Source organism: Miniopterus schreibersii (assembly GCF_964146895.1).
Source record: "Miniopterus schreibersii genome assembly, chromosome: 20".
Classification (NCBI taxonomy): Eukaryota; Metazoa; Chordata; class Mammalia; order Chiroptera; family Miniopteridae; genus Miniopterus; species Miniopterus schreibersii.
The window spans coordinates 877,230-889,792 of NC_138122.1; the positions used below are offsets into that span (position 1 = coordinate 877,230).

Consider the following 12,563-nt stretch of genomic DNA (forward strand, 5'->3'; position numbering starts at 1 on the left):
ATAGGCAGGAGGGTAGGGAGCTGTGGAAGCACAGAGGATGACCCTGGGGAAATGTTTTTAGGTCTATAAAGAGGTTTGGATTGGGGTGAAGTTTTCAGGTCTCTTGTCTTCCTGGTGACCTGCATGTCTCAGCAACGCCAGGAGACCTCAGGTTCTTCAAGTGGTACAATATACAGAAAGACCACGTTCACCTGGCCTGACAGCCACGCCATCCACCCCCAGTGCCTGCCTGACCTCTGCCTTTGCTGTAAGGAAAGGTCACTTGTGAACATGCTCTGCCTGGACACCTTTACCTCTGCAGACTCTGAGGTCCTTCATGTTCAGAATAGCAGCAAATGGGTTGAGATAGAAAATAATCTGGCTCCAGAGCTCACCAGGACTTCAGGGATTGTACACTCCTCCCTTATAGACTATAACGGCAGCTTCACTCAGGGTCTGTGGGACCAACACCCCATCACCTCTCTCCCCTCTATGGCCTGGACTAGAGACCTACCCAGTGCCTCTCCCCTTTGTCCAAGCATCACAAAGCCGACTAGCTGTGGCTGTGCAGCCTAAGTGGCCAGTGACGGCCGCGCAGCAGTGGTGACGGGAACACTGGCTCGAGAGCGGTGGTGCTGGCTGGAGGGCAGCTGTGAGCAAACTCCCCACTTGGACTTCTTTCTCTTCCTCCTGAGTTAGGGCTTCGGGTTCTGTATCCAGGACAAATCTGAGAGCCTTATACAAATCGCTGGGCATTTTTATGTGTCGCTGGATACACATCAGTCTGATGAGCCTGGGACTTGGCCTGGGTGATAGCAGGGGAAGTTGTGTGGAGCTGGTTTATTATATCATCATTTTGCAAAGAAAATGATCTCAGAGAGTCTATCTCTTGGTCCAAACCTCGTCTATTCAAAGGCACTTGCCTCCCATTTACTGAAGCCTGAAAAGGCAGAGACTGTGCGGTACTGAGTGGAGGCTGCCGCAGTGCCTGCGATCTGAATGGGTGCCGGGGGGCATCAGGCTCAGGGGCCTTTTTCAAGGCTGATGCATATCACCTGCTGGGAAGGTGAACAGGTCTATTATCCCACTTGGGGCCCTATGCTCAACAGGTCTGAGACACAATTGCCTGTTGAGATACAATTTTCCTGTTGGACAGAGACAGAAAGGACCACTGCCGAGGACCCATGCCTTCTGGTTGGGTTAACCTTGCAGCCTGTGCTGTTCACTATGTAGTCAGTTTTTTAAAATCTTGAGAAATCTTTTCAAACTACAATTTCAAACTATAGTTACTTCTGGTCTATGACATTATTTATATTTCTTAATGTTGTGTTTTTAATTCTTTCCTTTTCAGACATTCTCAATTTACAGATGCCCCTCCCTCTATCAGTGTGCGCCAATTTTTTATAGCATCACTGTTGCCCATGAGGTGGGAATGAGGAAACAGCATTGTCCCCATTTCACAGGTCAGAAGACAGCCAGGTGGAAGTTAAGTCCGTAGTCACGGAAGCTGACTGCTGAGTGTGACCATTTCCCAGTTCTCTTGACTCTGCCCCCAACCAAGGACTGTCACAGCCCTCAGCCCTAAGATGTTCCTATTTCAATTGAAGATTGATCTTAACAACTGGCAAATTTCAAAAATTTGGGGTGGAGATAATTTATTTAGGAAAATGGTTTTAAAGACTGATTGTCTACCAAGTAAGTAGCAGTGAATACTTTAAAAATTAGCACATTCCTTGAAACCATTCCCTTCCCCCCACCTCATGTGCCTCCGGACCTAGGTCCTGTCAACAAGTTCTGTCCAGCAGATAAAGGGAGAAAGGCACGGCACTTGGACAGGGCCCAGAGTGAGGAAGACAACAACTTGTGTAGTTGTAACTTTGGCCTAAGCAGCATCTGTAGGATTTATGAGCCCTGGAATGTGCCAACCCAGAGGTCTGGCCTTTCTTGAATCTACCATGGAAGACTGGGATTTAAATTTGTACATCTGACTCCTGGTTCATGCTGTTAACCTTTTCTGACATATACTGGGCCCCCAACAAATGTTTGTTGGATGAGTGGGTGCATGAACGAGTGACCAGTGTTGCTGAGTCACCTGGGCGAGCCAGCCTTCCTTGGGAGGACCTCTACTCTTGGTGCTGAGAGGAGGGCTGTGACTCCTGGGGCACAGAGCCTTTCCCGGGGATTCAGACAATGTGTCTTTCCTTGAATGAAAATGTGCTCACCAGCGTGGAAAAGATCATGCTTAGGCTGGATTCAGAAAGACTCTCTTGGAACCCTGACTTCACACTGACTGATCTTGGATAAGTCACTCAGTTTCTCTTAAGCCTCAGTTTCTCACTTGCCGAGTGGGGGCAACAACACCTCATACGCTTCTTTAGTGGATTAAATGGTGTAGTACAAGTCAAGCACTTACCCGAGTGCTGCCACAGAGAGTACGTCCTCAGTAAATGTTGGCTCTGGTGTCATTGTTCCCCAGGGCAGTTCCTTCGGCGAGGGGAGGTGTTTTGGGATGACCTGAACTGTACCATCAAGTGCCGCTGTCTGGATTTCAACAATGAGATCTACTGCCAGGAGGCCTCTTGTAGTCCCTATGAAGTGTGCGAACCCAAAGGCAAATTCTTCTATTGCAGCCCCGTGGAGACCAGTACTTGTGTGGTGTTTGGGGAGCCACACTATCACACTTTCGATGGCTTCCTCTTCCACTTCCAAGGCTCTTGTGCCTACCTGTTGGCCCGGCAGTGTTTGCAGACTTCCAGCCTCCCCTTCTTCAGTGTGGAGGCCAAGAATGAACACCGGGGGGGCTCAGCTGTCTCCTGGGTGAAGGAGCTCTCTGTGGAGGTGAATGGCTACAAGATTCTCATTCCCAAAGGAAGCTATGGAAAAGTCAAGGTGAGACACCCTCCATCCTTCATAGGGAGATGGAGAAGCTGGTGATGCTTCAGCCTGGGGAAGACTTTCCTAGATCTACTGGTTCTGCTATTTGCTGTTTGCACCAAAGGGATGCATGGCTCTTTCTGCCTTGCAAGTACCTTGTAAAACTCTTTACTAAGCTAAATTTTATTTATATAAGAGCTAACTTAAGCTCCCTCTTTAACATGTCTATATGCTGTTTATCTTAAAGTACATTTATATCCCTGGTTCCCTCTAAACACTGGCGTGCGCACACACACACACACACACACACACACACACACGTTCAAGCTCAGAAGTAACTTGGAAGAGAGGTAAGTTTACTTTCTCCTAGACCTGGCTTGAGACAGTGGTAGCCACATGGCCATGCCCTGGAGATGATGTAAACACAAAGTCACACCTACAGTCCAGTACAGGCTTGATTAACAACTCTCACCACCCCACCCTGTGCTTCATTCTCAGAGAAGTCTCAGCACTGATTGGTGTCTTCAGCAGCACCGCCTGTACAGGCGCTTGGAGAGGACTTGGTGGCTTCTGCAGTGAAGCCTGTGTAGGAAGACCCCATAAAAGCCTTGCCCAACACCCCTCTAACAGAGTCCCTCACTGCTGTTCGGATAAGAGAGAAAGCCATGGCTCTCTGCTGGTCTGTTTAGCATGTGCAAATAATCCCTATCACTATGCCCCAGATTTCAGGCAGGTGCATTGACAAAAGAGGCAGAGTGGAAAGCCACCAGCAACTACTCAGTACGTGGAGGCCCCAGTTTTCATAATGTTAATGAAGTCCTCATTGCAACCATACATTTATTCAAGTAATAATAGGCTGTTTGCTGAAACCTCATGCAATCCTTAACCCCCAACTATGGAGGTCGTCACAGAGATTACAAAGCAGAACAGAACCCAACGCAGGGATTTCTTTCCTTTTAAAAAGTGTGCTGTGGTTTTAATCGATGTAGCAGAGGGAGCAGAGGCCAGGCTGGGACCTAAGCCCACCCGTCCTGGTTCTACCTGCCTAGGGCTATAGAGCTTATCAATGTCCTAATTAGAAAAGTGAGTTCTTAGTGTGGTTGAAATCCCAATTTGCTTGTTTGGTTAGTTTCCCTAGGGGCAGTTCTGTGTTTCAAATTAAAGGTAAGAGTTCAGGTGCAGCAGTTTGGAAACGTTCCCCTTTAAATGTACACGGTGCTGCCGGCCACTGCACTCATCCTCGTAGGCAGATGCTCACGCTTTCTGGCAGGAACAATGCGCGGTGGCTTCTGTTACTCCTGTGTGGTGGGGTGATGTGTATAATATCTGCAGTTAAAAAAGAAAGCTTTATGTTTTTCATGCTTTATTCCTACTTTCCATTTTGATGGAAATTCCGTTTTGCTTACAGTCAGACTTTGTTTTAGAAGGAAAGGGTCCGACATTCCTTTTAGGCCTGCAGCTCTGCTAATTTTGCAGGGCTCTTTTCTATCGTCCAAGTGCAGGGCATAGATTCCTCGATTTTCTGTAGCAACAGGGAGATATGGATATGAATGTAAATGTTTCAGAGAGAAAAGGTTATGTGATTCCAACTGCAAGCTAACAATGGCTTCCTTTTCCTTTTGCCAAATGGCTTCCAAGTTTCTCTGAATAAACCTGCTCTTCTCGTGCGGGGGTGGGGGGTGGCTGGGAGGATGGCAGAGCTCCCACCCAGGGTGAACTGGGGACAGGCAGGAGAGAGACAGGAAGGAAGAGAAGCCTGATATGCCTGTAAGACAACTGACTTCCTCAGACCTGCTGGGCTAGGCTGGGAATGGCCACTAAGTCTGTGCTTGCAAACTAGAGATCTCCTTTCTCCGTGTGCAGGGCTGAGGGCCTGGGCTCTGTATATGGATTTTCCCCCTTTGAACTGTTCTCAAGGAACAAAATAAACAATATAAGGTTATATATACCAATGGGGACCAAAGAAAGCCAGTTAAAATCCATATATAATAAATGCCGCCTTCTAGCTAATACCAGTTTTCCTATTTCTCCCCCAGGTAAACCTGAGCAGTTTAGGGTGCTCCAGGGAAAAGCATGCCAGGGCGAATTAGCATATGGTGATGAAGAGCTTAGACTCTGGGGTCAGAGCTGCTCAATCCCTGTGCCACTACTGCCAGCTGAGTGGCCTTCTTGAGCTTTATTTTCTCCATAAAGTGGGTTGATAGTGTCAAGGAGATAGGATTCTGAGGCTGTAGTGTGGACTTGGTTACCTCTAATCAGTCCTGGGATGGAAGAAGCAGGGAGCAGTGGAGAGCACAGCTGTGGAGCTCAGCCAGGGTGATCAGGCCCTGTCGCCTACAAGTCATACAAGCCCTGGACCTTAATTTGCTCATCTGCAGAAGAGGAAGATGATGGGGAGCTTCTGAGGGTGTTGTGAGGTTGATGGAGCAGTCACATGTTTACTGTCTGGTACAAAGCTTGGCACACTGTAGCACTCAGTATTTGCTCATTTCTGCATTGCCATCCCCACTGAAATCTCTTCCCATTCCAAGGCCTATGCTTCTACTTCTCTCTCCTCACCATGTCTCTGCCCACATATTGGGAAAGGCACAGTCAAAGAGGGAAGTGGCTGGAATACAGGAGAAGGGAAGCACAGAGGTTAGGTTCATCTACCACTGGTTAGTCAAGAGATGAAGACTGGGACTGAGGGATGAAGTAAGGTTCATGTGTTGGGATCAGAGTCCTCTGGGAGCTCCTACTCTGAGCACTGCAAGCTACAGACACAAGGACTCTCTAGCTTGTAGTTTAAACTATAGGCGTGTGAGAGTAAAAGGGAATGCAATGAACACTTATGCCAGGAAAAAGCTGTAAACTGGAAATACCAGTGCTTATGGCTGGCCTAGGGTTAAAGTCAGTCTGTGTGGGACAAGATCCAATGCAAAGAAACTGAAAAAACTGGTGTAGGTTGATCTGCATAGTACAAACACATGTTGTTTAAGGGTTGGCTGTATTTGGCATTAACAATTATACCAATCTTGGGTAAGATTTCATTTTTAACATCTCAGCATAGGACAATACATAGTAATCATCCAGGGATCTTGCTAATTTACTTTCCTTATAATATGACTTTTCTAGCCATTGTTGGCTAACTCACTACCTGGGAGATAAGGGTATTCTTTCTACTTTTACTTCTAGCTCTCTGTTGAACAGCTTCTTTTATTATTGAATTTATTGGGGTGACATTGATTAATAAAGTTATATGGGTTTCAGGTGTACAATTCTATAATACATCATCTATATATTATGTTGTGTGTTCACCACATAAAGTCAAGTTCCCCATCACCATTTATCTCCCCTTTACCCTCTTCTACCTGCCTCTTCCCCCTTTCCCTCTGGCAATCATCATATTGTTGTCTATGTCTATGAGACTTTTTTTTGGCTTAATCCCTTCCCCTTCCTTTTCATGCAGCCCCCAAACCCCCATCCCCTAAACAGCTGTCATTCTGTTCTCTGTATCCCTGAGTCTGTTTCTATTTTGTTTGTGAGTTTACTTTATTTATTAGATTCCACATGTAAGTAAAATCATATGATACTTGTCTTTCTCTGACTAGCTTACTTCACGTAGCATAATACCCTCTAGGTCCGTACATTCTATTGCAAATACTATGGCTGACTAGTATTCCATGGTGTAAATGTCCTACAGCTTTTTTTTACCCACTCATCTGCTGATGGGCACTTGGGCTTTTTCCATATCTTAGCTATTGTAAAGATGCTGCTATGAACATAAGTGTGCATATGTTCTTTATGATTGGTGTTCCTTAGGATATATTCCCAGATGTGGGACACTGGGTCAAAAGGCAGTTCTGTTTCTAATTTTTTGAGGAAACTCCATACTGTTTACCACAGTGGCGGCACCAGTTTTCAGTCCCACCAGCAGCATATTAGGGTTCCCTTTTTCCTCACCCTCACCATAACTTGTTGTTTGTTGATTTATTGATAGTAACAATTTTGGCAGGTCTTTTTTTGGTTCCTTATAAAGTTTTAGAATGTTTGTTCTAGATCTATGAAATATGCCATTGGTATTTTGTAGTACAATTTGATATTTGGTAAAGTGATCCCTCCTACTCTGTTCTTCTTTCTCAAGATGACTACTGCTATTTAGTATCTTCTTTGGTTCCATATAAATTTTTGGAATATTTGTTCTAGATCTGTGAAGTATGCTGTTGGTATTTTAATAGGAATTGCATTGACTCTATAGATTGCTTTGGTAGTAAGTACACTTTAATGATGTTAATTCTTTCAATCCTTGAACATGGTATATGCATCCACTGGATTGTATCTTCCTCTGTTTCTTCAATGTCCTACAGTTTTCTGAGTACAGGGACTTTTACTATCTTGGTTAAATTTATTCCTAGGGACTTCATTTTGTTGTTGTTGCACTGGTAAATGGGATTGTTTTCTTAGTTTTTCTTTCTGAGAGTTCATTATTAGTGTATAAAAATGCCCCAGTTTTTTGGTATTAATTTTGTATCCTGCTACTTTGCCAAATTCATGTATTAGATCTATTAGTTTTTTGGTGGAGTCTTTAGGGTTTTTTATGTACAATGTCATGTCATGTGTGTATAATGACAGTTTTACTTCCTCCTTTCCAATTTAGATGCTTTTTATTTCTTCCTCTTGTCTGATGGCTGTGGCAAGGACTTCCAGTTCTATGTTGAATAAGAGGGTGTAAGGGGACATCCTTGTCTTGTTCCTGAACTTAAGGAAAACACTTTTATTTTTTGCACTTTGAGTATGATGTTGGCTGTAGGTTTGCCATATTTGGTTGTTATTATGTTGAGGTATGATCCCTCTATACCCACTTTGCTGAGAGGTTTTTGTGTGTGTTTTTTTAATCAAAAATAAGTGCTGGATTTTGTTGAATGCTGTTTCAGCATCTATTGATATGATGTGATAATTGTCCTTCATTTTGTTTATGTGATGTATCACATAATTGATTTGCAAATATTGTACCATCCTTGCAACTCCGGAATAAAAGCCACTTGGTCATCAGGTATGATCTATTTAATGTATTGCTGGATCCAATTTACTAATTTTTTGTTGAGGATTTTAGCATCTATGTTCATCAGGGATATTGGACTATAATTTTCTTCCTTTGTAGTGTGTTTATCTGGTTTTGGAATTAGGGTAATGCTGGCCTCTTAAACAAGCTTGAAAGTCTTCCCTCCTCTTGAATTTTTTGGAATAGCTTGAGGAGGATAGGTGTTAGTTCTTTGAATGTTTGGTAAAATTTGCCTGTGAAACCATCAGTCCAGGACTTTTATTTGCTCTGAATTTTATTTATTTATTTATTTTTGATTACTGTTTCAATTTCACTAGCTATTATCAGTCTATGCAGGTTTTCTGATTCTTCCTGATTTAGTTTTGTAAGATTATGTGTTTCCAGCAATTAGTCCTTTTTGTCCAGGTTGTCCAATTTGTTGGTATATCGTTGATAATAGTCTTTTCTTACTATTCTTTGTACTTCTGTAATGTCAGTTGTTACTTCACCTCTTTCATTTCTGATTTTATTTATTGGGTCCTCTCTCTCTGTTTCTTGATGAGTCTGACTAAAGGTTCATCAATCATGTTTATTTTTTTAAAGAACAAGCTATTGGTTCCATTGTTCTATTTATTTATTTATTTATTTATTTATTTATTTATTTATTTAGTCTCTATGTCATTTATTTATGCTCTGACCTTTATTATTTCCTTCCTTCTACTTACTCTGGGCTTTGTTTGTTGTTCTTTTAGATGTAGGGTTAAATGGTTTATGTGAGATTGTTCTTACTTCTTGAGGCCTGTAATGCTATGAACTTTCTTCTCAGGACTGCTTTCACTGAATATCATACATTTTAGGTTGTTGTGTTCATTTTCATTTGTTTTCTGGTATTTTTAAATTTCTTTTGGGTCTCATGGGTAACCCATTAATCGTTTCATAACATGATATTTAGCTTCCATGTGCTTGAATGTTTTTGAGGTGTTTTTTTTTTTTTTATTGTAGTTTATTTCTAGTTTCATGCCATTGTGATCTGAGAAGATGCTTCTTATGATTACAATGTTCTTGAATTTGGTAAGACTTATTTTGTGTCCTAACATGTGCTCTATATTTGAGAGTGTTCCATGTGCTCTTGAGAAGAATGTATAATCTGCTGCTTTGGGATAAAATGTTCTGTAAATGTCAATTATATCCATCTGATCTAGTATGTCTTATAAGGTTGCTGTTTTGTTATTGATTTTTTATCTGAAAGATGTACCCAGTGATGACAGTGGGGTGTTAAAGTCCCTACTATGATTGTATTGCTGTTGATTTCTCCCTTAAAGTCCATGAAGAGTTTTTTAGGTGCTCGTATATTGGATACATATATATTTACCAGGGTTATATCCTCTTGTTGGGTTGATCCTTTAGTATTATGTAGTAACGTTCTTTGTCTCTTGCTATGGCCTTTGTTTCGAAATCTGTTTTCTCAGATATAAGTATTGCTACTCCTGCTTTTTCCCCCCCTTTCATTTCCATATGCATAGAAAATTTTTTCCATCCCTTCACTTTCAGCCTTTGTGAGCCTTTTGTTCTGTGGTGGTCTCTTATAGAAAGCATATATTTGGGTCATGATTTGTTATCCATTCAGATATCCAATGTCTTTATATTGGAGCATTTAATCTATTTACATTTTAGTTTATTATTGATAGGTACTTGTTTATTGCCATTTTTTTTCTTATACCTATGTTCTTCACTATATATATTTCTTCTTCTTAATGCAGTCCCTTTAACTTTTCTTGCAGTGCTAGTTTGGTGGTAATGTACTCCTTTAGCCTTTTCTTCTCTGTGAAGCTCTTTATTTCTTCTTCAATTTTATTTTATTTATTTATTTATTTTTAAATTTATCTTTATTGTTGAAAGTATTACAGGTGTCCCATTTTCCCCCCTAATTGACCTCCTCTACCTCACTCCCACCCCCTCCCCAGGCCTTCACCCCATTATTGACTGTGTCCATGGATTATGCATATATGCATATAACTTCTTTGGTTAATCTCTTCCCACCCTCCACCCCCTTCCCTCTTTCCTCTGAAATATGATCGTTTGTTGCATGCATCAAAGTCTCTGGATCTATTTATTTTATCAGATTCTTTTGTTCATTAGCTACTTCTTAAAGAAGACCCTTCAACATTTCCTGTAGTGCTGGTCTGGTGGTGATGAATTCCTTTAGCTTTTTCTTATTTGTGAAGCTCTTTATCTGACCTTCAGTTCTAAATGATAGCTTTGCTGGGTAGAGCAATCTTGGTTGTAGTTCCATGTTTTTCATCACTTTGAAAATTTCTTGCCACTCCCTTCTGGCCTGGAAGGTTTCTGTTGAGAAATCAGCTGACAGTCGTATGGATGCTCCCTTGTAGGTAACTAACTGCTTTTCTCTTGCTGCTTTTAAGATTCTCTCTTTGTCTTTAACCTTTGGTATTTTAATTCTGATGTGTCTTGCTGTGGGCCTCTTTGGGTTCCTCTTGTTTGGGACCCTCTGTGCTTCCTGGACTTGTAAGTCTATTTCTTTCCCCAGGTAGGGGAAGTTTACTGTAATTATTTTTTCAAATAGGTTTTCAATTTCTTGGTCTGCTTCTTCCCCTTCTGGCACCCCAATAATACAAATGCTGGGGCTCTTGAAGTTGTCCCAGAGGCTCCTTATACTATCTTCATATTTCTGGATCCTTCTTTCTTCTGGGTGGGTGTTTTTTGTTTCCTCATGTTCCAAATTGCTGATTTGATTCTCAGCATCCTCTACTCTACTGTTGATTCCCTGTAAATTACTCTTCATTTCAGTTCGTGGAGCCTTCATTTCAAATTGGTATTTATAATGTTATTGGTTTCTCAGTTATTTCCCTAATAGTCTGCTTAAATATCCTTATAAACAAAATTCTGAACTCTGTATCTGTTAGCTTGCTTGGATCTATTACATTTAGTTCCTCTTCTAGAGATTTCTTCTGTTCTTTCCTTTGTGACATGTTTCTTTGCCTCCACATTTTAGCTGCTTCCTGGTGTTTGTTTCTATGTATTAGGTAGAGCTGCTATGCTCCTGGAATTTGTAGAGTGGCTTTGTGTAGTAGGTGTCCTGTAGGGTCCAGTGGCTCAGACTCCCCAGTCACCTGAGCTGGGCCTTCCAGGTGCTCCCCTGTGTGAGCTGTGTGCACTGTCCTGTTGTAGTTGAGCCTTGGTTGCTGTTGGCATCACTGGGAGGAATTGACCCCCAGGCTAATCAGGTGTGAGGACCAGCTGCAACTACAGCCAAAGAGCTACTGTGCTGGAGACACCTGTATGGATCAGGATTTACTTCAGTGGAGCTTTGGCGTTCACCAAGTGCGCCCCTTGAGTGTGTCACTCATGGATATGGTAGGGTTGTAATCCAGCGTGGTTGAGTTTGACCACCAGGTGCACTGTCTCTGGGGCTTCCGGGGAGGTGCAAAGTCAGCCTCTGCCAGTGCCACCCAGCATGAGCTACACAGCAAACCGTAGTTGGCTGCTACTTTTGCTGCACTTGGAGGTGTCCAGGAGAGGCCAAGCTATGAACCAGTGCAGGCTTCCACTAGTGCCAGGCCTGTGGCCACTTATCAAGATGTATGGGGCCCGCTGCTGCTTGCTTGAGAGATTTTAGGAAAGTCCTAAGCATAAGGCTTGGGAAGCCACTTGCACAGAAAAGCTCCTGGAAATGGCTTGGATGAACTTGCAGGTAGGGAGGGGTGGGGCCTCTGGGAATCACCAGGTGGGGGGCAAAGGTGTGAGTCAGGTGCTGGAGGTTCAAATATGGTGCCTGCGTGCCCTCTGTGTGTGGGGAGGACTCGCCAAAGGAGCAATGCCTCTGTCAGCTCTTCTGCCTGGGAGGAAGCTGCCCCTCCACTTCCTGGCCCAAGTTCAGGCAGGTTAGCTCCTCCCCGAGTGTCCCAGGTTCCTTTCAAGCTGCTGCCCAGCGCTGGGGCTCAGAGGTAGCGCATATGAGTGAGTCCGTTCGCAGGCCCTTTAAGATGAGCTGCTTGGGACTCCTGCACCCTCCACAACTCTCAGCCACAGTCCCCACTGGTTTTCACAGCCCAAAGTTGTGGGGATATCTCTCCCCAGCCCTGGAGCCCTGGCCTGGGGGGCCTGATGTGGGCTGGGACGCCTCACTTCTTTGGGAAACTGCCACCGCCGAGATATCCCTCTCGGGTTTAAACCGGGGCACCTGCTGTGGGCCTGCAGCCTAGTCTCTGAGATCCAGCCCCAATCCACTGACGTCTCTGCCCCTCGTCCCGGTCTTGATGCTTCTTCAGCTCCCTGGTTGTAGGGCTTCTGTTCAGCTAGATTTCAGGAGGTTCTGAGTGATGGTGGTTCTGTGTTTTAGTTGTATTTTTGATGTGGTTGGGGGAGGCAGCGGGTGCAGCTGTTACCTGGGCCGCCACCTTGTTTCCTCCAGATATTTTAATTTAGAGCATTTAACGTGTGTCTTCTTCAATTTTAAATGATAGCCTTGCTGGATAGAGTAATCTGGTTTCCAAATCCTTGCTTTTCATTACTTTGAGAACTTCATGACAATTTCATGTATCCTGAAGTGTTTCTGTTGAGAAATCATCTGTGTCTTGTAGGCAACTGTCTCTCTCTTGCTGCCTTTATGATTCTCTCTTTGTCCTCTTTCGCCCTTTTAATTGTGATGAGTCTTGTTGTGGGCTCTTTG

The 12,563-nt window shown here is 43.4% G+C and overlaps 1 protein-coding gene across 1 annotated transcript in view; it reads left to right on the top strand.

Moving 5' to 3' along the window:
• The window catches only part of TECTA (tectorin alpha), a gene marked incomplete at both ends in the record, with an annotated part of 117,270 nt that overhangs the window by 12,574 nt on the left and 92,133 nt on the right, over positions 1-12,563 (top strand). Inside the window, one exon of the mRNA XM_081122727.1 lies at positions 2,456-2,868. Coding sequence (XP_080978853.1) covers positions 2,456-2,868 — 413 coding nt within the window. The remainder of the gene's footprint in view (positions 1-2,455; positions 2,869-12,563) is intronic.